This window comes from Panthera pardus, unplaced genomic scaffold (assembly GCF_024362965.1).
Source record: "Panthera pardus isolate Hobbes unplaced genomic scaffold, ASM2436296v1 HiC_scaffold_13, whole genome shotgun sequence".
Taxonomy (NCBI): Eukaryota; Metazoa; Chordata; class Mammalia; order Carnivora; family Felidae; genus Panthera; species Panthera pardus.
This window is the reverse complement of record NW_026526688.1, coordinates 203,812,025-203,832,457: the sequence shown is the minus strand read 5'-3', so window position 1 is coordinate 203,832,457 and position 20,433 is coordinate 203,812,025. Positions and strand designations below refer to the sequence as shown.

At 67.8% G+C, this 20,433-nt stretch overlaps 1 protein-coding gene and 1 long non-coding RNA gene across 5 annotated transcripts; one reads left to right on the top strand and one right to left on the bottom strand.

Moving 5' to 3' along the window:
* The first annotated feature begins 126 nt into the window (after window positions 1-126).
* FGFR3 (fibroblast growth factor receptor 3) lies at window positions 127-17,172 on the top strand. 4 transcript variants are annotated; one of them, XM_053901782.1, is made up of 18 exons: window positions 127-241; window positions 622-832; window positions 6,962-7,231; window positions 7,410-7,463; window positions 9,320-9,492; window positions 9,569-9,692; window positions 9,774-9,964; window positions 11,866-12,010; window positions 12,496-12,686; window positions 13,072-13,217; window positions 13,634-13,755; window positions 13,856-13,966; window positions 14,045-14,235; window positions 14,340-14,462; window positions 14,650-14,720; window positions 14,907-15,044; window positions 15,199-15,304; window positions 15,394-17,172. In XM_053901782.1, exons 2-18 carry the CDS (start codon window positions 724-726, stop codon window positions 15,544-15,546), a joined length of 2,418 nt encoding a protein of 805 aa, XP_053757757.1. In that variant the 5' UTR covers window positions 127-241; window positions 622-723; the 3' UTR covers window positions 15,547-17,172. The 4 variants fall into 4 exon arrangements, with proteins under 4 accessions (XP_053757757.1, XP_053757756.1, XP_053757755.1 ...); XM_053901781.1 differs by having other exon boundaries at window positions 13,069-13,217; XM_053901780.1 differs by lacking the exon at window positions 11,866-12,010 and adding an exon at window positions 11,010-11,160.
* Window positions 16,816-18,612, bottom strand: LOC109269780 (uncharacterized). Its single transcript, XR_002081263.2, has 2 exons — window positions 18,259-18,612; window positions 16,816-17,137 (listed from the first exon to the last, which is right to left on the bottom strand). It is a non-coding gene; the product is annotated as an uncharacterized LOC109269780 (long non-coding RNA).
* Between the last annotated feature and the right edge of the window lie 1,821 nt (window positions 18,613-20,433).

The window sequence follows — 20,433 nt, the reverse complement described above, 5'->3', positions numbered from 1 at the left end:
GGCTGGGGGCGTGGCGGCCGCGGGCCAGCCCCCGCTGGCTGCCGCGCGCCTGGCGGCCCGGGCTCAGTGCGCGGTGGCGGCGGCGGCGGTGCGGACAGCTGGCGCCGCGCGATCCTGCTCCGCCGGGCGCACGGACGCACCGGCGAGCCGACGCTGGAGGCACGGGGCGCAGGCGTCCGGCCGGCGGACAAGGAGCCGGAGCAAGCGCCGCGGGCAGCGAGTGGGCGCCAGCGGCCGCCAGGTCGGTGCGCGGGCGCGGAGGGGTCGAGGCGGGCGCGCGGCGAGGCCGGAGCGCGCGGCGGGCTCACGTCCCGAGCGGTCTCCGCGGCGGGGCCCGGCCGGGGCGCAGGCTTCCCGCTCTGGAAAGTTTGCCGCCGCCGCCGCCGCCGCCCTGGGAGGGCTCTGCAGAAGTCAGGGAGGGAAGGGGGAGGAAGGGAGGGACCGCGGCGGGGAGGAGGCGGCCGGCGCCAGGCGGCCCGGGAGCCCTGGGCGGCGGCAGCGGCGGCGGGCGGGGCGGCCGGGGGTCGGAGGAGCCGGGGCGCAGGAGCCCAGCCACCGCCGCTTCCGCCCCTGCGCGCCCCGGATCCTCCGGGGTGACGAGCTGCCCGCCTCCTCCCGCAGACTGCCTAGCGGCGCCCTCCTCCCGCCGGTGCCAGAGCGGGGCCATGGGGGGCAGCATGCCCGCGCGCGCCGCCTGAGGACGTCGTAGCCCCCGCCCCCACTATGGGCGCCCTGGCTCGCGCCCTCGCGTTCTGCGTGGCCGTGGCGGTCGTGACCGGCGCCGCCTCGGGGCCCCCCGGCATGGAGCAGCGCGTCGTGCGGAGAGCGGCAGGTACGGAAGGACCCGACGGGTACCGGCGAGGGGCGTCGGGGCCCAGGAAAGGGCTCCTGGGTGGGTCTGGGGCGCCGGGTCTGAGTGGGCCCGAGGGTGCGCCCTGGGCTGGCACTGCGGAGTCCGTGTCCGGGTTCCTGCCGCCCTCGCTCCCCGGAGATCCGGGCCAGAGCTGGCGCGGCAGTTTGTGGGGCCCCTGGAGGCTCAGGGCTCCCACCCAAGTGCGAGGCCGCGGCGGGCAGCTGAACGCGACCGTGGAGTCCGCGGCCACCGCCCCCCGCGGTTTCCTAATGGGGCGCAGCGTGATCCCGGGCATCACCCGGAGGGCGCGGGGGCTACGTTTCCGCGGTGATTCCCATTGTTGTTCTGCGGGTTCTCACTGACGGCAAGTTCCTATTGTCGGCGCCGCAGCCCCTGCCCGCCTCCGTCCGGGTTCGTGGCCGGCTTCGGCCCGAGCGAGAGACCGCATTTCGGAGGGAGGGTGTGAGAGCGTCAGCCTGCCACCGGGGCCCTGCCCGCCCCCCGTGGGCCGCGTGACGAGGCCGCGGCGTCTGGTGCCTCCGCTCCCGGCCCTGCTACCCTGCCGGGTGGGTGACAGCGTCTGCCAACCTCCCCGTCCCAGGGCGCGCGCCGAACGCCTGGCCGCTGTCCGAGGGACGGGGAGCCGCGGACGCCGGCGGACTGCCCAGGGCCGGTGCACGTCGGGGGTCGGCGAGCGGCGCGGAGGGGCGGGGGCGCGTCGGCCCGCCAGGCCCCGCCCCGCACACGCGCCAAGGCCCTCGAGGTGCGGCGCGCGCGGCCCCCCGCCGGGCGCCCCGGGAGCCGCAGCCCCGCACGCGCGCCTCCCGGCTCCGGGCTCCCGGGGCGCCCGCGAGGGGGCGGCGTGCGGGGGCGGCGGCCGCGGGCCCCGGGGCGCGCGCAGCCCCGCTGCGTCCCGGCGGCCGCGCGGAGGGAGGCCCTCTCCCGGTGAGCTCACGCCCCACCCGGGCGAGACCCGAACAGCCGCTCCTTTGTACCCGGCGCGGCCACAGACCGCGCATTGATGGCGGCCGCGGCGGCCTCGCGGGGAGGTGTGAGCTGAGCGGCGGCGGGCGCGCCGTGCCAGGGAGGCGGCGGCCGCGGGCGGGACGGAGGCAGATGGCGGCCCGCCCCTCCCTGCGCCCCCGCGCCCCCTGCTCCGGCGGCGGCTGCAGCCTCCCGGAACAATGTCATTTTTTTATGAATGAAGTGGGCCTGGCGCTTGAATGCGTGTGTCATTCAGCGGCGTGACAGAGGCCGTCGCGAGGTCAGCGCGCGCTTTTAGCGCCTGCTTAGGCGGCCCCAGCTTCCAGGGGCGCCGAATAGGCGGTCGCGGGGGGAGCCCCGAATTAGCATTCGCATTCAGATAAAGATATTACTCCCTACGGCCGAGGAATGTCAACTAACCCCGAGGAGGGGGCGAAGGAGGGGGCGGCGGGCGGGGCTCCGGGCCCTCGCCTGGACCCCCTGCGGCGTGCGGGGCCCTCCACCCCCCCCCCCCCCCAACTGGCAGTCCGCGGGAGGCCGGTCCTGGGGCACAAAGCCTGTGGTACCCCCACTGGATGCAGGCCTGGGGCACAGTAGCAGGAGGGACCCCAGGGGTGGCGGGTGGGAGGTACAGGGACTTTTTCCTCCACCAGAGCATAGGTGAACCACCCCCCCGCCCCCGTATCCTCGAAGTAGAGCCGGGAAGACAGGTACTGAACACATGGGTCAGTATACTTAAACCATTTCTTTAAGTAGATGAACCAGACCGCAAAAACACGAAGACCTCCTGAAACTTAGAGGTTCCAGCTGACGCTTTCGCCAGGAAACATAAATTAAAACGCCACAGTCCGCTGGGGTCAAGGTGGGGAAGGCGTTCGCCCCTGGACTGACCTGGGCAGCCTTCATGTCCACATGGGGCCAGTGTTCTGTGTGAGGGGCTTGCTCAGGGAGGTTGATGGGGGGGGGGGGGGGGGGGAGGGGCGTGTGCCACGTGCCCTGCAGTCTGAGCCCACCCAACCAGGAGGAGTCTCTTGGGGGGCACAGGGCATTTCCCACAAAAGCACTGGCTGCAGCCTCCCCCACCGCTTCATCAGGGCTGGACTTTGAGCCCTGGGTGGTTCATTAACCTGGTTGAGCCGAGGCTGGACTTCTGGCCTCAGCCCCTGCACTGAGCTGAGAAGCACCCCTGCAGGGCCTCAGGTCTTCCTTGGGACTGATCGGGGGCCTGGCTGTGCCCTGGTTCACAACTGAAACTATAGGGGAGCTGGAGCCCTGGCAGGGACAGGCTGGGGGGGGGGGGGGCAGCCAGGCAGGCCTGAGCGATTTACCAGTGAGTAAGCAATTCCCGGAGTCTCTTCTGGATGGGAGGGGAGCTCCCGACTCTAGATCCTGCTGGGGGTCCTCACCTGTGTGTGTGAGGACGATACTCACAGGGTTCTGGGAAGGTTAGGCTGGATAATCCTGTAAGCCCACATTAGCTTGCTGGGTTTCCAAATCCCCCTTTTTTTCCTTGGTTCTGAAACTTTTCAGAAAGTTTCCAGGTGGGGAGGTTGGAAGATCAGATCCTCTCCCTTGACTTGAGGTCCCTTTGAGACACCCCTCCTTTCTTGGACTTTATTTATTTATTTTTAAAAAATTTTTTTTAAACGTTTATTTTTTTTGAGACAGAGAGAGACAGAGCATGAACGGGGGAGGGGCAGAGAGAGAAGGAGACACAGAATCGGAAGCAGGCTCCAGGCTCTGGGCCATCAGCCCAGAGCCCGATGCGGGGCTCGAACTCGCGGACCGCGAGATCGTGACCTGAGCTGAAGTCGGATGCTTAACCGACTGAGCCACCCAGGCGTCCCTCTTGGACTTTTTTTAAATGTTTATTTATTTGAGAAACAGAGCGAGTGAGGGAGGGGCAGAGACAGAGGGAGACAATCCCAAGCAGTCTCTGCACTGTCATCGTGCAGCCCAGCCCGACACGGGGCTCGATCGCAGTGTCATGGGATCATGACCTGAGCTGAAATTGGGTTGGACACCTAACAAACTGAGCTTGCCCAGCGCCCCCCTTGGGCTGTTTTAAAGCACGTCCCTGGCAGCCGGTCCCACCCCCTGGAAAGAGTGGAAAGCTTCACCACGCACCCTGAACCGGAACCCTTTGTTCCTCATTCCGCCCCAAAACCCAAATCCCTCGGGAGCTGCCAGCTCCAGTGGTTCCTTTGAATCAGGTCTGAATTTGCTGGGTGTTCTCTGGGGTCACCCCGAAGGCCCTTCTGAGGATCCCTGTGCCTCCCCCCTTCCCCCCCACACACTGGGGGAGGCTTGACCCTGACCACGGCCTGGTGGCATCTCTCAGCCTGGCTGTCACACGCTCCAGCACTTTATTTACTTATTAAATAAATTTTTTGTAACCTTTATTTATTTTTGAGAGAGAGAGAGCACAAGCAGGGGAGGGGCAGAGAGGGAGGGAGACACAGAATCCGAAGCAGGCTCCGGGCTCCGAGCCGTCAGCACAGAGCCCGACGCGGGGCTCGAACCCACAAACCGCGAGATCGTGACCTGAGCTGAAGTCGGAAGCTCCACCCACTGAGCCACCCAGGTGCCCCTCCAGCACTTTAAACCGCTTGTGGTGGCCTCCCTGGCCCGCGGGTGGGATTTTTGCCCTGTGCCACAGTGGGGGAAATTGGGGTATGAGGCCAGTTAGTAACAGTCAGGAGGACACTGATCGGGGACATCCCCGCAAGCCCAGCTGGGCCCTCCCAGGACGCAGTAGTCCTTGGGCTGTGCCTGTGGGCTGCACTTGGCGTGTGGCCCACACCGGGGCGGGGGTGGCAGCCAGGAGCAGGCGCCGTGGGACCCACAGGGTCAGACCTTCCGCCTGTGCTCACCCCCCTCAGTGGCACGTGGGCACCTGCCGTGGCGCATAGGACTTCCGTCCTCTAGCGTGTGTGGGCCCCAGAGCCCCCTTTTGTTGATCGGGAAAGACCCCTTCCTGGGGCCGAGCGGCACATGCCCCAGCCACTGCCCGAGTGGAGCCAGACCGTGACCGTTTCAGCATCCGCTCATGCCTGTCGCCTGGAGTCCTGCCTGCTCTCTGTCCCCCTACCTGACACCACCCGCTCACGCCTCTGGCGGGTCACCCCCAGGGTCTCCCGTGGCTCAGGGCGGGCCTGGTGGATCAGATCTACCGGAGGCAGAGATTTCTGCCAGTCTCTGCCCTGGTCCAGGGGTGTCCCGTCCCCCACCTCCCTCCGCCCACCAGCGGACGGCTGCCGGGCATGGCTGGCCCCGGGGCTGCTGTGTCCGTCAATCCCACACTGGACCGGCTTGAAGTGAATATACTGTGTGGATGGCTTGACCTGCTGATGCTGCCCAGACCAAACCGGAACCAACAACTGTTGCCCTTGGGCCGGGGCCTGGGGCTGAGGCTGCCATGACCAGCCTGTTCTCCGCCTTCTGGGGGGCCTCAGTCGGCTCCCGGCACTGGGTGGTCCCCACAGGACACAGTGGCCGGGACCGAGGGGCTGGAGGTCGGGTCAGGAGTCCTCCGACAGTGGGGCCCTCAGGGACGCAGGCTCAGAGGTACTTGAGAGACCCTCCCGGTGGGCACGGGGCTGGTGAGGCACCTGAAGTGGGTAGGCAGAATCGGGACTGTCCAGGGAGCCAGGGGCCGGTGTGGCTAACAGCGGGCAGCTGGGCCCTCGAATCTAGGCCACGCGTCGGCAGAATGACAAGTGATGATGTAACTGACCCAGCTGGGTCTGGGGAAGGAGGCCTGGGCGCTGGGACCACCCACCCCTGTCCCGGGCCCCAAGCCCAGGCTGCCCGCCGGGCATTGTCTGGCCCTGGCAGGGAGGCCTGGGGGTGATAGCCCCGCCAGTGATGTGTCCCTGGATCTCAGGCCTCGGCCCCTTGAGAGCTAGGCAGCCGCGGGGCAGCGGTGCGGGACCCCGGGGCTCTCCGGTGGACACCCGCCCTTGGCAAGGCTCCTTCCTCTACCCCAACGTGGCGTGTACACGGTGAGGTGGGCCAGGGCACCTCGGCCTGCTCTGGGCTGCTCGCTGGCTCAGACTGGACAAGTCCCACCTCCCGCAGCTCGTGTCCTCGGCTGTGAAATGGGAGTCCCAGGTCCCCTCCTCCCACGGGCCTGTGAGACACCGTCGTCCAGACATAGTATCCTATTTACGACCTGCTTCTCACTGTGTGTTTGGTGTACCACTGAGGTGTCGCTCGCGTGCCAGACCCTTCTCTCTAGTCACGGTGCAGTTGTCCTGCGTCCCAGAGAGCCCCCGCCCTGACCCGCCCCGCGGGGTGCGCCGGCTCTTGGTAACCAGCCCATGGCCAGTGCCGGCTCCATTCTCGTGAGGCCGAGCGTCTGCTCTCCGGTCCGGAACTGCTTTCGAAGCCAGGATGAGAGCTGGGGGGTGGGGGGGGGGGGGGTGGGCGTCGAGTGGGTCCCATCCTCCTGGGGCAAATCGCCCCTGTCCCCAGCCCAGCGTCCCTGCCTCCAGCCTCTGCTTCAGCCGGAGGCGTGTGAGGCACTGCCTGTGAGCTCGGGATGGAGTTTGCGTTTCTAAACGGTTGTGAGCAAGTCCAAGGAGGGGGCGCCTGGCCGGCTCAGTAGCTTAAGCGTCTGTTCGCTTCAGCTCAAGTCGTGATATCACAGTCGTGAGCTCGAGCCCCTCGTGTGGCTTCGTGGTGGCAGGGCAGAGCCTGCTTAGGATGGTCTTTCTCTCTCTCTCAAAATAAGTAAATAAACTTAAAAAAAAGAAAAACAAAGAAGACTTACTTACACCGAAATTTGGATTTTCAGCGCCCTTACGCGTGTTCTGATGGGTGTGCGCTGGGCCGCACGCGTCCGTTCATATGCTTGTGATCTGTCAGCGCTCCGGCGACCGGCCGGAAAATATTGTCCCCCTCCGCCCCCTGCCCTTCACGGGGCACTCTGCAGGACCACAGGTTCTGGACACTGGTCCCTCCCTCGTGTAGGGCCACGTGGGCCCTCGCCAAGCCCCCTCCCTGCGGCCTCCACCGCGTGTCGATACAGTGGGCACGCCGTGGTGCCTCCCGGGGTGCCGGGCACCCGGTGCTCCCGCTCTGGGGGCTCCCGCCTTAGGGTCACATCCATATCACCTACAGAGGCCCCGGGACCTGAGCCCGGCCCGCAGGAGCAGCTGGTCTTTGGCAGCGGGGACACCGTGGAGCTGAGCTGCCACTTGCCTGCAGGTGGCCCCACGGGGCCCAGCGTTTGGGTCAAGGACGGTGTGGGGCTGGCGCCCTCAGACCGCATCCTGGTGGGGCCTCAGCGGCTGCAGGTGCTGAACGCCTCCCACGAGGACGCGGGGGCCTACAGCTGCCGGCAGCGGCTTACCCAGCGCGTGCTATGCGACTTCAGCGTGCGCGTGACAGGTACGTGCCCGCCGGGATCCTCCGAGCTCCCTGAGTGCCCTGGGGGTCTCGGGGCGGTGCTCTGCAGCTCCCCACGTTGGGGGTCTCGGTGGTCCCTGGTAGAGAGGAGGGTGCCGCACGGGAGACACGGCGAGGAGCACCTGTCCCACGGCCACACGCTCTGTTGCCTGTGTTTCAGATGCCCCGTCCTCCGGGGATGACGAAGACGGAGAGGATGAGGCTGAGGACACAGGTGAGCCCGGGGTCCAGGCGCGCAGGGCGAGTCAGGGCTGGGGACCCGCCTTCCTAACTGCCAAGCTCCGTGCTCCCTGGGAATGGGGCCTCCTGCTCACAGGCAGGTGGGAGACCGAGGCCTGGGGGCCACCTCCCCAGGGTCCCACCGAGTGCGGGGTCTTCCTCGGGGTGAGGTGGCCTCGAGTGAGCCCTGGGCCTGTGCGCCCCAGCTTGGGGGAGGGGGGACCGTGCTGCACGGGGCTTGAGGAGCGGCAAGGAGGCTGCTGTGGCCTCGGGTGAGGTAGCCTGTGCCGAGTGTGAGTACGGCAGGGCAGGGGACTCAGGGGGCTGCCTCGGGGCCAGTGGGCTAAGGGGTCGGGGGCCCAGGAGGTGGGGGAGGAGGGTGGCCGTGGGCGCCAGGGACACCAGGTTTGGGCGGGTGTTGATGGTACAGGGGATACCGTAGCACTTGCTGGTGACAGGCCACGGGTGCGGGAGAGCAGGAGGGGCGGCAGCCACCGGGGTGTTCCAGCCTGGGACGGTGGCGGGGCCACCTTGCCTGTCGTGGGGGGTGGGGGGCAGGGAGGGGCAGCGGGCTGTTTCCGAGGAGCCCGGTTAGCCAGGCCGAGAGATGTGGGACATGGGACACGGTTGGGGGGCCCTGTGGGGTCTAGCGGGCAAAGAGGTGAGGAGGGGCCGGCCAGGGACACAGAGCTGGGTGGGGACGCAGGAGAGGAGTCAGGTGCCGGGATACTCATGCAGCAGCTCTGCCTTGGGCTCTGAGATAAGCAGGAAAGCTGAGGGGCTGCTGGGTTTCTTCTCTTTTCCCTTTTTCCTTTGGCTGCCAGGAAGTTCAGAGCAAAACTCCAGGCCCAGTGCTCCTGGTCCCTCTGACCACCCCCCTCCCAAGCCCCGTGGGCTCAGGGGCTCTGGGGGTCATGGGCAGGGCTGCTCTCCAAGGGCAATGTCTCTAGCCGTGCTCAGCCACCATCGTCTGGGCCTGCAGGGCTCCCTGGGTCACCCCAGAGTCTCTGCCCCGGGAGTGCCCCCAGCCTGGGCCTCAGCACCCTCCTCTGCAAGGTGGCTGTGTTGGAGGTGGCAGGGGTTGGGGGCGAGGGGTGCGCTGTGTCCCTTCCCTGTCCGGGGGTTGCCTGCCTACTTCCCGTGGCAGGAATGCGGTCCCCACCTCAGCTCCAAAGAAGGATGGAAACCACTTAGGGTGGGGGCGGGGACAACCCTCAGAACCAGGAAGGGGGCAGGGCCTCCCACGTGCCACGTCACTGCCTCGTCACCATGGCCCCTCCCACTGCCCACCAGACCCTGGAGTGCTAGAGAGGGTGACTCGGTCTCAGAGTCTGGCCACCTTCAAGACTCTGGGCTCTCCAGGTGGCTGGGCCTCACGTCCCAGTAAATTGCTTCCGCAGCCCGGCCCCTGGTCCATCTGGCTGGGCTCTGTGACCTGGGCTGACCCAGTTCCTCGGCTGGCCCGGTCTCTCCTCAGCGGGCCTGCCCTATGGGTGCCTCCCTGGGTGTCTGGGTGCTCTCCTGGGAGATACCCTTGTGTCTTGAAGGCTCCCGGGTGAGGATGTATTATCCTGGACCCTTGGGCCCTCCTGGCTGGTGTGGGTGCTTGGGGGCAGTGGACAGGGAGAGGAGGGGATGTGTGGCTTGGCTTCGAGGATGCTGGGAGGCGGTGTTGGGGTCGGCGGGAGCCTTGTCCCGCCAAGGCGGGGGGCCCCAAAATCCGACACTCTCTGTGCAAGGGAGGAAACTGAGGCTGGAGGGGTGGGTGGTGGGACAGCTTCCGAAGTGGGGGGGTGGTCAGGCGTGCCCTGCTCGCAGCCTGCTTATGGCCTTCGCGTGCCCCTCTGCCAGCCGGGGCCCCTTACTGGACGCGGCCCGAGCGGATGGACAAGAAGCTGCTGGCTGTGCCGGCCGCCAACACCGTCCGCTTCCGCTGCCCGGCCGCCGGCAACCCCACTCCGTCCATCTCCTGGCTGAAGAACGGCAAGGAGTTCCGGGGGGAGCACCGCATCGGGGGCATCAAGGTGGGCCTGGCGGCGGGTGGCGCCGGCCGGTGGGGGTCTCGGGCTGCCGCCTGCTCACCCGCGTGCCCGCCCGCAGCTGCGACACCAGCAGTGGAGCCTGGTCATGGAGAGCGTGGTCCCGTCGGACCGCGGCAACTACACGTGCGTTGTCGAGAACAAGTTCGGCAGCATCCGACAGACCTACACCCTGGACGTCCTGGGTGAGGCCCGGCGCGGGCGGGGCGGGGTGGCCCGACGGCTCGGCCGGAGCGGCCCCTGAGCCCCGTGTGCCCTCCCCGCAGAGCGCTCTCCGCACCGGCCCATCCTGCAGGCGGGGCTGCCGGCCAACCAGACGGCGGTGCTGGGCAGCGACGTTGAGTTCCACTGCAAGGTATACAGCGACGCCCAGCCCCACATCCAGTGGCTGAAGCACGTGGAAGTGAACGGCAGCAAAGTGGGGCCCGACGGCACCCCCTACGTCACCGTGCTCAAGGTGGGTACTGCCACCGGCCGAGCCCGGGCCCTTGGGCCTGGCCCTGCTGGCCCCCCGCGGCCGGGGACTGGGTTACGGGGTCGGCGGGTGGGGCCCAGGCATCGGACCGTCGGGGAAGGAGCGGCGGAGGGCTCGGCCCGGCACTGGCGGGCCGGGGGCCGGGGGCCGGGGGTGGGTGGCTGGGGGCCGGGGCCTGGCTGGGGAGTCTGGGCTGGGTCCCAGCATGTCGGGCGCGCAGCACACGGCCCCACAGTGAGTCCTCAGTTTCCCCCTCTGCTTTGAGGGTGGGCCTGCAGGCAGTGCCCTGGGCCGGGCTCAAGCTCAGGGGCCCGGGGGCAGGCAGGTGGCAGCCTAGGCCTCCTGGCGAGCTCTGGGCCCCAGGCGCAGGCCGCGGCTCCTCCAGCCGCCCCGATCAGGGATCAGGCTGTGTCACCCCGAGCGGGCTGTGTCAGTGCTTGTGCAGCGCGGCTCGCTGCCTGCCTGGCTCCCTCGGCCCTCGCCTGGGGCAGCCTCAGCTTGGTTCCCACGGCCCCAGGGCGGGGGGGCCGCCGGAGCTGGGGTGCTTGCGACACTCAGCCCGAAGAGAGACGTCGGCCGCCGGTGGGGGCGTGGGGGGCCAGGCGCCTGGGCTGAGAGCAGGGGTCCAGATCTGCCTGGGGAGGCTGCCGTGGCCCCGGTGGGTGATCTCTCTGCACTCGTGGGAACACGCTCACCGTGAGCCGGGCATCGTCACGGCAGGCCCAGCCCGGAGCCCAGGGATAGGCAGGCTGAGTGCCAGCCCAGGAGGGCCTCTCCGAGGGGTGCCTGCGGGGCCGCACTCGGGGGCCCTGGTGGGTGGACGCGGGGAAGGGGCCTCCTGTGAAACCACAGCCCGCCACCGCCTCCCGCAGGCAGCCTTGCTGGCTGCCCTCGCCGAGCCCCCGCTCCGTTCCTTGAGGGCCACCCTCGTGGCGGGGTCTGCGCCAGGGGCCTGCTCCCGCACGGCCACTCTGTGCCCGGCCAGGCTGCCAAGGGCGCGCCTGAGCCGGGTCTCTTGTCCCCGCAGTCCTGGATCAGTGAGAGTGTGGAGGCCGACGCGCGCCTCCGCCTGGCCAATGTGTCCGAGCGTGACGGGGGCGAGTACCTCTGTCGAGCCTCCAATTTCATAGGCGTGGCTGAGAAGGCCTTTTGGCTGCGTGTCCACGGGCCCCAAGCAGGTAACGACTCTGTCCCACGCTGTCTGGCACGCCGAGCTCCAGCTCCCGACGCCCTGGCCGTGCGCCCCCGTCCTGCTCGCTCCCTGCCCTGCGGCTCGCATGGCGCTCCGGCCGGAGCCACCTCTGCAGTGCCGGTGCCTCTGGCCTCCACTGTGACCGCCCGCTTCGAGCCCCCGCGGCCTGTGCTGCCCCTGCCTGTGCCCTACACGCACCCCCAGAAGGCCTCCAGCCCCGGCAGGGGCCGCTGCCCTCTGTGAGCCTCCGCCCCACCCTCCCCCGCGTGTGCGTGCGTTGTGCGCGTGTGCGTGCGTCTGTCCGTCTGTCTCACCCTCGCTTGCCCCTGGCTCCGCTGCCCGCTCGCCCCCCGTTGGCGTGTGCGTGCGCGTGTCCGTCCGCCGGCGCCCCCCCCCGCCCGCCCCCGCCCCGTACGCGCGCTCACCCCGCATGCCGCGTCTGTGCAGCGCTGCCGGCCGCACGCCTGGCGCTCGCCTGGGACAGAGGACTCGCCGGTGGAGGGACTGGCTTCGGGCTCTGTGTGGACGCACGAGGCGGAGGACCCGTGGCGCCGCGGCCGCGGTGGTGGTGGTGGCGGTGGCGGCGGCGTTTTCCTTGCAGCCTGGCTGGACCGTCGCCGTGTGGACTGTGGCTGTGGTGCCCGTGGCAGGTGCTGGCGCTCGCCTATCGCGCTCTGTTCTCTCTTTGTAGACGGCGGGCGCTAACAGCACCGACAAGGAGCTAGAGGTTCTGTCCTTGCGCAATGTCACCTTTGAGGACGCGGGGGAGTACACGTGTCTGGCGGGCAATTCTATCGGGTTTTCCCATCACTCTGCGTGGCTGGTGGTGCTGCCAGGTACTGGCTCCTGCTGCTGCTTGCTCTGTCCCTGTTCTCTCGGGGTCGCTGGCTTGGGTCACACCGGAGCTGCCGAGGGCGGGCGGGGGACGCCGTGGTTCGTGGCCACCTCGTTCTGCAGAGCTCCTGGCCCGGGCTGGTGTGGGGATAAATTGCACGTGCTGTCTTGCCTCCGAGGGGCCTCCCTCGAGCCCCCCCCCCCCCACCCCCCAGCTCGGTCCCCAGCAGCCCGTGTGGCGGCTCCGGTGTCACCCCGGGTGGCGGGCGTCAACGCTGCCAGCTCCGCTGGGCTCTCGCTCTCCTGGGTGCGCCCCTCCTGACCCGGCGTTTCTGACCGCGGACCCTCAGGGAGGGGGACATTGAGGCCTCGGCGTCCCCACCAGGGGTCCAAGCCCCTTGTCCCCCACTCCCGCCGCGCCTGGGGCTCCGGCCCTCGGGGGCTCCCGGGAGGCGGGGCCCGGCCTGCAGCGACGGTATCTTTGCAGCCGAGGAGGAGCTGCTGGAGGCCGGCGCGGCTGGCAGCGTGTATGCGGGCGTCCTCAGCTACGGGGCGGGCTTCCTCCTCTTCATCCTGGTGGTGGCTGCCGTGACACTGTGCCGTCTGCACAGTCCCCCGAAGAAGGGCCTGGGCTCGCCCACCGTGCACAAGGTCTCCCGCTTTCCACTCAAGCGACAGGTAACAGAAAGTAGCTACCGGGTTCCGAGCTGCCCGGACGCCCCCGGGGACCGCTCCTCTGAGCTCCTGAGCTCAGGGACTACTCCCCGTGGTGCGGGAGGCCTGGGGCCTCCCGGGGACGCAGGTCTCTGCGGTGGCTGAGCCGCCCCCCTCCCTGGTCTGCGCGGGCTCCACCAGGAGCCTGGGGTACCCTGCAACGTAAGACTTCTAGGGCCTTCCTTCGTTTAGGGCTGAGTGGAAGTCAGATGCCCCCTCCCCACCCCTTAGCAGCCCTGCCCGCCTGGGCAAAGCCACGGCCCCGCCACCCCTGGGGCGTGTCTCACCCTCCCCCCTGACCCTGTGGGTCGGCCCCTTGGCACCAACCTGTCCCTGCCGACCCAAGCAGGTGTCCTTGGAGTCCAACTCGTCCATGAACTCCAACACGCCGCTGGTGCGAATCGCCCGGCTGTCTTCCGGGGAGGGTCCTGCGCTGGCCAACGTCTCCGAGCTCGAGCTGCCCGCTGACCCCAAGTGGGAGCTGTCCAGGGCCCGGTCAGTGGGGCGGGGGTACCGATGTGTCCTGGGGCTGGGGCCCTGACCCGGTGGGGGTGGGGGCACACACAGGGTGTGGTCCTGTGGCGGGGGAGGGGGCACCACTCAGAAACCTGATCGGACTCAGATCAGAGTATGGTAGGAGTCCACACCGTTGACGGCGTGGCAACTATCGACCAGAGGAGGCCGGGCCAGGGGCAGGTGCTCCTGAGGTGTTGGCGCCCCTTGCAAAGTGCTGTCTGGATGGCCCCACACAGGGTGAGAGGCTGGCCGGCCAACGTCCTTTATCCTATGAGTAGTCACGGGGGCAAGCGTGGAGGGCTTCCTGGAGGCAGCGACGCTAGGCCTCAAAGACTGTCCGGTACAGGGCCTTGAGCTGGTGTGGGTGCTCACTGCCTTTCGGTTTCTGCCTCCAGGCTGACCCTGGGCAAGCCTCTCGGGGAGGGCTGCTTTGGCCAAGTGGTCATGGCAGAGGCCATCGGCATTGACAAGGACCGGGCCGCCAAGCCTGTCACTGTGGCCGTGAAGATGCTGAAAGGTGAGGGAGGAGGGAAGGATGTGGTGAGGGGAGCCTGTGCGGGGCAGGGGCGGGGCCGGGGCGGCACGGCAGCGCCTGACGCGCCTGCCCTTCCGTGCAGACGATGCCACGGACAAGGACCTGTCGGATCTGGTGTCGGAGATGGAGATGATGAAAATGATCGGCAGACACAAGAACATCATCAACCTGCTGGGGGCCTGCACGCAAGGCGGTAGGCTGCGGCGGGCGGGCAGGCGGGCAGGGGTGGGGGCGGCGGGGCGGGGCCCTCCTCTGACGCCTGGGCCCCCAGGGCCCCTGTACGTGCTGGTGGAGTACGCGGCCAAGGGGAACCTGCGCGAGTACCTGCGGGCACGGAGGCCGCCAGGCATGGACTACTCCTTCGACACGTGCAAGCTGCCCGAGGAGCAACTCACCTGCAAGGACCTGGTGTCTTGTGCCTACCAGGTGGCGCGGGGCATGGAGTACCTGGCCTCGCAGAAGGTGAGCGGGGCGGGGGCCGATAAGGGCACCCGGGCCTGCAGGGGAGGTGGGGGGGAGGGTCAGGGCCTGGCGGGAGCCTCAGCCCTGCCCCCTCCCGCCCCCAGTGCATCCACAGGGACCTGGCGGCCCGCAACGTGCTGGTGACCGAGGACAACGTGATGAAGATTGCGGACTTTGGTCTGGCCCGCGACGTGCACAACCTTGACTACTACAAAAAGACCACCAATGTGAGCCTGGCTGGGGGAGGGTGTGAGGAGTGGGGAGGCGGGGGGAGGGGGGGGGTGGGTGGAGGTGGGGGGAGGGGGGTGCGGAGTGGGCCTGGCTGGGGGAGGGGGGTGCGGAGTGGGCAGCCCCAGGCACCAGGAGGGCATCTGGTGGCCGACGTGCCCCCCCTTCCCTGCCTCGCCCTCCCAGGGCCGGCTGCCCGTGAAGTGGATGGCACCCGAGGCCTTGTTTGACCGAGTCTACACCCACCAGAGTGACGTGTACGTGGTAGGGCCGGGGGCGGGGGGGGGGCCGCGTGGGACGCAGGGCGGGGGGCCCCAGCGGTGGCTCCTGTGGCCGATCTCCCCTTCTTGTCAGCGGGGTGCGTCTGGGGCAGGCGGGCTGCAGAGGGCACAGGACCTCTGGTGGTAGGACAGATGGGCTGACGGTGCCGTGCTCCCCGCCAGCTGGTCCTTCGGGGTCCTGCTCTGGGAGATCTTCACTCTGGGGGGCTCGCCGTACCCCGGCATCCCCGTGGAGGAGCTCTTCAAGCTGCTGAAAGAGGGCCACCGCATGGACAAGCCGGCCAACTGCACACACGACCTGTGAGTGCGCGGGCCCCTCGGCCACTGCCCGGTTGGGCCCCGGGGGGCGTGGCCTTGGTGCCCGCGGCGGGGGGGGGCGGGGTGGGGGGGAGCGCGGGCCGGGCCGTGTGGGCACCGTGCGGAGGCCCGGAGCCTCACCTGAGCGCCCGGCCAGGTACACGATCATGCGGGAGTGCTGGCACGCGGTGCCCTCGCAGAGGCCCACCTTCAAGCAGTTGGTGGAGGACCTGGACCGCATCCTCACCGTCACGTCCACCGATGTGAGTGCACGCTCCCACCCACCTTGCGGGGGTGGAGGGGGCACGTGGGGGGCGTGGCCCTGACGGCTGCCCCCCCTCCCGCCCGGCAGGAATACCTAGACCTGTCGGTGCCCTTCGAGCAGTACTCGCCGGGCGGCCAGGACACCCCCAGCTCCAGCTCCTCCGGGGACGACTCTGTGTTTGCCCACGACCTGCTGCCTCCGGCCCCTCCCGGCGGCGGCGGCGGGGGCCCTCGGACGTGAAGGGCTGCCGGCCTGCAGGCCGAGCCCCCACCAATGTGAGAGCAGACCCCAGCTCACCGTGCCGCCGTCGACCGCAGGGGCCCCCTGGCCTGGGCCTCAGACCTGGGCCAGATGGACGGATGGACACACAGCTTCGTGTGTGTGCGCGTGTGTGAGCGCGTGAGTCTTGAGGCCCCCGGCGCCCCGGCGCAGGGTCCCTGGGGTGCCCGCCCTGCTGTATGATGACCTCCTGGCCACGTGTGCTGGCAGCACCAGGGGGACCGAATGTAGAATGTAAAGGGGCTCCTCCCTGGGGCCCCTCCCCCAAGCTCCCCCCACCCATCGCTGCCCCACTGGGAGCACTGGGGGGGGGGGGCGGCCAAGCTCTGGCATCCAGCGTGGACCAAGGCCCCTCCACTTGCCGAAGCTGAGCCTGCAGGGAAGCCTCCCCCCGCCCCGCCCCGCCCCCCCATGGCACACCTCCCACCCAAGAGGCACCTTGGGCCTGGGGGGGAGTGCTAGCCTGCAGCCTCCCCCCACCTCCAGGCCTCCCCACTTCCCACCCTGCTCCTTGGGAGACTGAATTACGGGTACCTGAAGGCAGGAGGCTTTAACTTCTGTCCGAGAGGTTCGTTCCAGAAATGAGTGTACATTTATATAAATAGATGCTGTGTACAGGATCTACACATACGTATATATAGAGATATCTATACGGAGGGAGGAGGGCTGGTCTAACAGGCACGGGACCCTGAGGGTGCAGGAGGGAGGCGCAGCCGCCGGCCTGGGAGGTTCCCGAGGGATCTGCTGAGATCAACGTGAAAACCAGCAGGAGATCGAGAGGCTTTTCTGGCAACGCAGTTTTGTTTTAAAAATTGTATATTTGTAAAGCTATTTATCGACCCCCAGAACCCCCGGCCCTGTGCCCCTCTCCCCCCGGTGCTCATAGTGTTCAGCCAGCCGCGTGGCAGAGAGGTCTCAGTTTTAACTTATTAACAGCCGAGAAGGTTCCTGCTTCATGTAGAGGGCCCGCTAAGGGCTTCACCCCAAAGCCCAGCCAGGTCCCTTGCACCCTTAAGGGTCGTTAATAGTTTGAGGTGATTCTAGTGAGGATATTTTATTTCCTTTGGCCTTCTTTCACAGGGGAATTAGGTTTCTATAGGGTTTTTCTTTAGGAGATGTATTTTTTGGACTTCAAAGCAAGCTGGTATTTTCATACAAGTTCTAATTGCCATGTGTTCTGAGTGAGGAGGCAGTTTCCGGGGGGGGGGGGGTGGGGGCAACCCTGCACGCAGGTTCAGATGTTATTAGATGTTACAAGTTTATATATATCTATATATATAATTTATTGAGTTTTTACAAGATGTATTTGCTGTAGATTTAACACCTCTTACGCAATGCTTTTAGACTTTTATAGCCCAGACTGCTACCTTTCAAAGCTTGGGAGAGAAAGCCGTGAATTCAGTTTTGTTACTTTTTGTACTGTTAATGGCCCGCATTTGGGTGGCTGTCTTGCTCATCGGCCCGCCAGCCGGGCAGCGGTCCAGGGTGGTCTCTGTTCTCAGGTCCCCAGCCTCATGGGGGTCAAAGGTGTCGGCCCAAACTGGCAGATGCGCTTTCCAAAAAATAAACAGAGACAACTGGTTCACATCCCTGCTCTGCTTTCTGGTTTCCTGCCCTTCTGGAACCCCAGGCAGTGTCGTCCTCTCCACCTGGGACAGGTTGTCATCTGCCCCCCGAGGAGGGCGGGGTCACCGGCTGCCTGGGTCACAAGCCCTCCACGGGTTTCCAGCTCAGGTCTCTGGCTGGGATAGGACAAGCCCTGGGCAGAGCCGGGGTCAGCGTGGTCCAGTGTGTCCAGCTGCTCGGGGGCACGGCCCCGGCAGGGCAGAGCCTTAGGACCACCGGTGGCCTTCACTGCCTCAGTCCGAGGTCCCCAAGGCCGGGGGGGGCAGGCACCGTAGTGTCCACGGGAGGGACGATGAGACCATCACGGGGCGGGCCTCCCCTTCCTTGGGGGGCTGTAGGCCTGCCAAGCCCCCTGGCTGCCCCCAGCTCTTGGAGTCCACGTGGGCTCTGGGGGCCGAGGCCTCCCCCTCCTCCCCCCAATCAGCCGGGGAGGGGGAGGTGGTTTCTAGGTGGGTCCCCCCACCCCCACCCCCATGGAGCCACACGTAAGCAAAGCTCTCACCTGGCCTCTGATCCACCAGACCCAGGGACAGTGGGCTCCACTCTGCTGGCCGTTCCCTTCCCCATCCCTGGCCTGCACCCCCCTCCCCACTATGATTTTGGGCAGATGCTGCTCGCTGACCAGGGGGCACTGAGGACCCAGTGACAGGATCTGGCCCCCTCTGCTCCGGGGTCTGAGGGAGTGGGGCCACGGAAGGGCCACCCACCCGCACAGCAGTGCAGTGGGCTGGGGGGGGGGGGCGGGGGGTCTGGGAAGACTCACTCTCAGGGAGACCATGCTGCCGCCGCTGGGCGGTGAGACTGAAGAGGGTTCTGGGACAGGTGCCCGTGCGCAGACTCGCACAGAACCCTCTGGAGCCTAGCTCTGCCCAGCCCTCCCTAGCTCCCCAGGGGTTTGTCAACCGCGTGCCCTTCCCTCCCCTGTGGCTCCTCACATTGTCAGGTCTCACCATGAAGGGCCGCAGCTGGTTAACTAGCCACTGGGCTGTGTGCGCTTTTACTCTGGCTTCTAAGAAACTGGCTCCCCTGTGGCTGAGTTCAACTCACCTTCCACCAGTGACGAGTGACGGGTTTGTGGGGCCTCCCCGGAGAGCAGGCGAGGCTACCAGGGTCCTGCCTCCGGGTAACCGATAACCGGTGCCGCTCAATACCATGACCCCACTCAGGGAAGCACTCCCCGCACCCCTCCAGCCTGCCAGAGATCCCATGTTTTTTGTGTCCAGCGCGCTGGGGACAGGAACAGCGATGGAGGCCAATGAGGGCGTGGACCACGTGCGCCCTAGCCCAGTGGGGTTCTGGGTAGGGGACTGGGGAGCCCGGGGACGGGGCGGAAGGAGTCTCAGGGAGGCGGGGAGCCCTGCGGGGAGCAGCGGGGCCGGGAGCCCAGGGAGAGCCAGGGAGCCCCGGGGCGGGGGGACCCGGATGGGAAGGGGGACCGGGGAGCCCTGGGGGGAGCCCGGGCCGGGGGGAGGGGGGGGGAAGAGGCGGGAACCTGGGGAGGGGGAGGAGCCCTGCAGGGAGCCGGTGGGGAAGGGCGGGGGGCGGGAAGCAGGAAACGCGGAGGCGGGCGGAGCGCGGGCCGGGAGCGCCCTCTAGTGCCTGCCGGGCAGCGTCCCACCCCCCGCCTCCCGCCCCCCGCCCCTCCCACCACCCGTGTCCCGGGCGCCTCTCCCGCGCGGTCCCGCTGGGCTCCGGGTGCGCGCTCGGGACGAGGGGCCTGGCCGCTGGGGGAGAGGCTGTCTTCCGGACGCCGGCGGAGACCCCGGGCGGGAGAGGAACGGACCAGGCGGGCAGGCAAGGGCAGCCCTACCCTCCACGCTGCCCCGAGCCTCTGCACCTCACCTGCGGGCTCAGCCTCTTCCCGCGCGGCCCGGCCCCTGTAGGGCTGCACCTGTCCGGCGGCACCTGCGGCTCCGCCCCTCACCTGCCACCCGGGCTGTCCGTCTCCCGGAACCGGTCGGCCCCGACCCAGCCCCCGGGCAGGCCTCAGGGCCGACACGCTACCCCGCCTCGGCGGGTGGCGAGCTCCCCCATTCTCGAACCTCCAGGCCCGACCCCGCCCCTCGCCTTCGGCTCCGGCGCCCGGGCCGGCTCCACCTGGGTCGAGTGCCTCCACACTCCTGCCCCCTGCAGGCTCAGCCTTCGCAGTCCGGTTCCTACGAGGTCCGCTGCCCGCCCCCCGCCGGCCTGTCCCGCTAAACTGGACGTCATCCGTCATCCGCGCACCCTGCGTCCTCTTCCCCGCGCGGCGGCTGCCAAGGTCTTCAGAGGCTGCGTCCCCACACGAAACACACTCCAATCGCCTCCCGCACAGTTGACCGCTGCTGTGTCTCCTTGGACCGGGATAGCCCCTAACCTTCTCCCTGCCGGCAACTTTTTGAAGGGGGCAGCCATGTCCCGGATATGCTGGTGCTCCCGTGGGGCCCTCAGATTTTCCTGGCCGGGCACCTGGGGCAGGAACGCCGTGGGGGAAGGGGGCAGAGCCAGGGCACCCGGCCAGCAGCCCTCCCACCCGGCTCCCGCAGCACCCAGGGGCCCCGGCTCACTGCCCCCACCACCCCCAGGCACCATTCTGTGGGGTTTGCCAAGCAGGACGAGTGGATTCCAGCGCTTCTGCGGGTCCACCAGCAGATTCTCCCTAAAGAGCTTCGGGGGTAGACTCTCCTGAGAAGAGAACCAGGGCAATAATCTGCACCAGCAGGGGCGTGGATGTTTGCTTGCAACCCACACGCTCTCTCTGCTGTTTCATACTCGTTCTGTCCTCATTTGGGCCAGGAGCATCCCTTCGGGCCAGCTGCTGTGTCCCTGCAGCGCCACCTCCATAAGCAATCCCTGCCTCCGCCCCAGATCAGCCTTTCCAGAGCCCTGGTGGCCCTCTGAGCCGTGGAACCGAGAAACGGGCCGCAGACCAGGCCTTGTGTTCTGGGGCGGCTGCTGGCCACAGGCTCACATGGCTCCTGTCCCTGGCCACTGACTCCCAGGCGTGGCCTGGGGAAGGACCCCACGGAGTGAACACATGCCTGGATGCCTGCCAGGGGCACCACAATGAACCTGGATGGGAGCCATTGGCCCAGGGCCCAGGCAGGGGGAAGACAAGGGCTGAGGCCCCGGCGGCCCTCAGCTCTCCAGACCTATGGGGCGGAGGGGACAATGGCCAAGGCTACCCTCAGGGAGAGAAGGGACACGGGTTAGGGTGGCCTTTGGGCAGGGAGGAGACCCAGC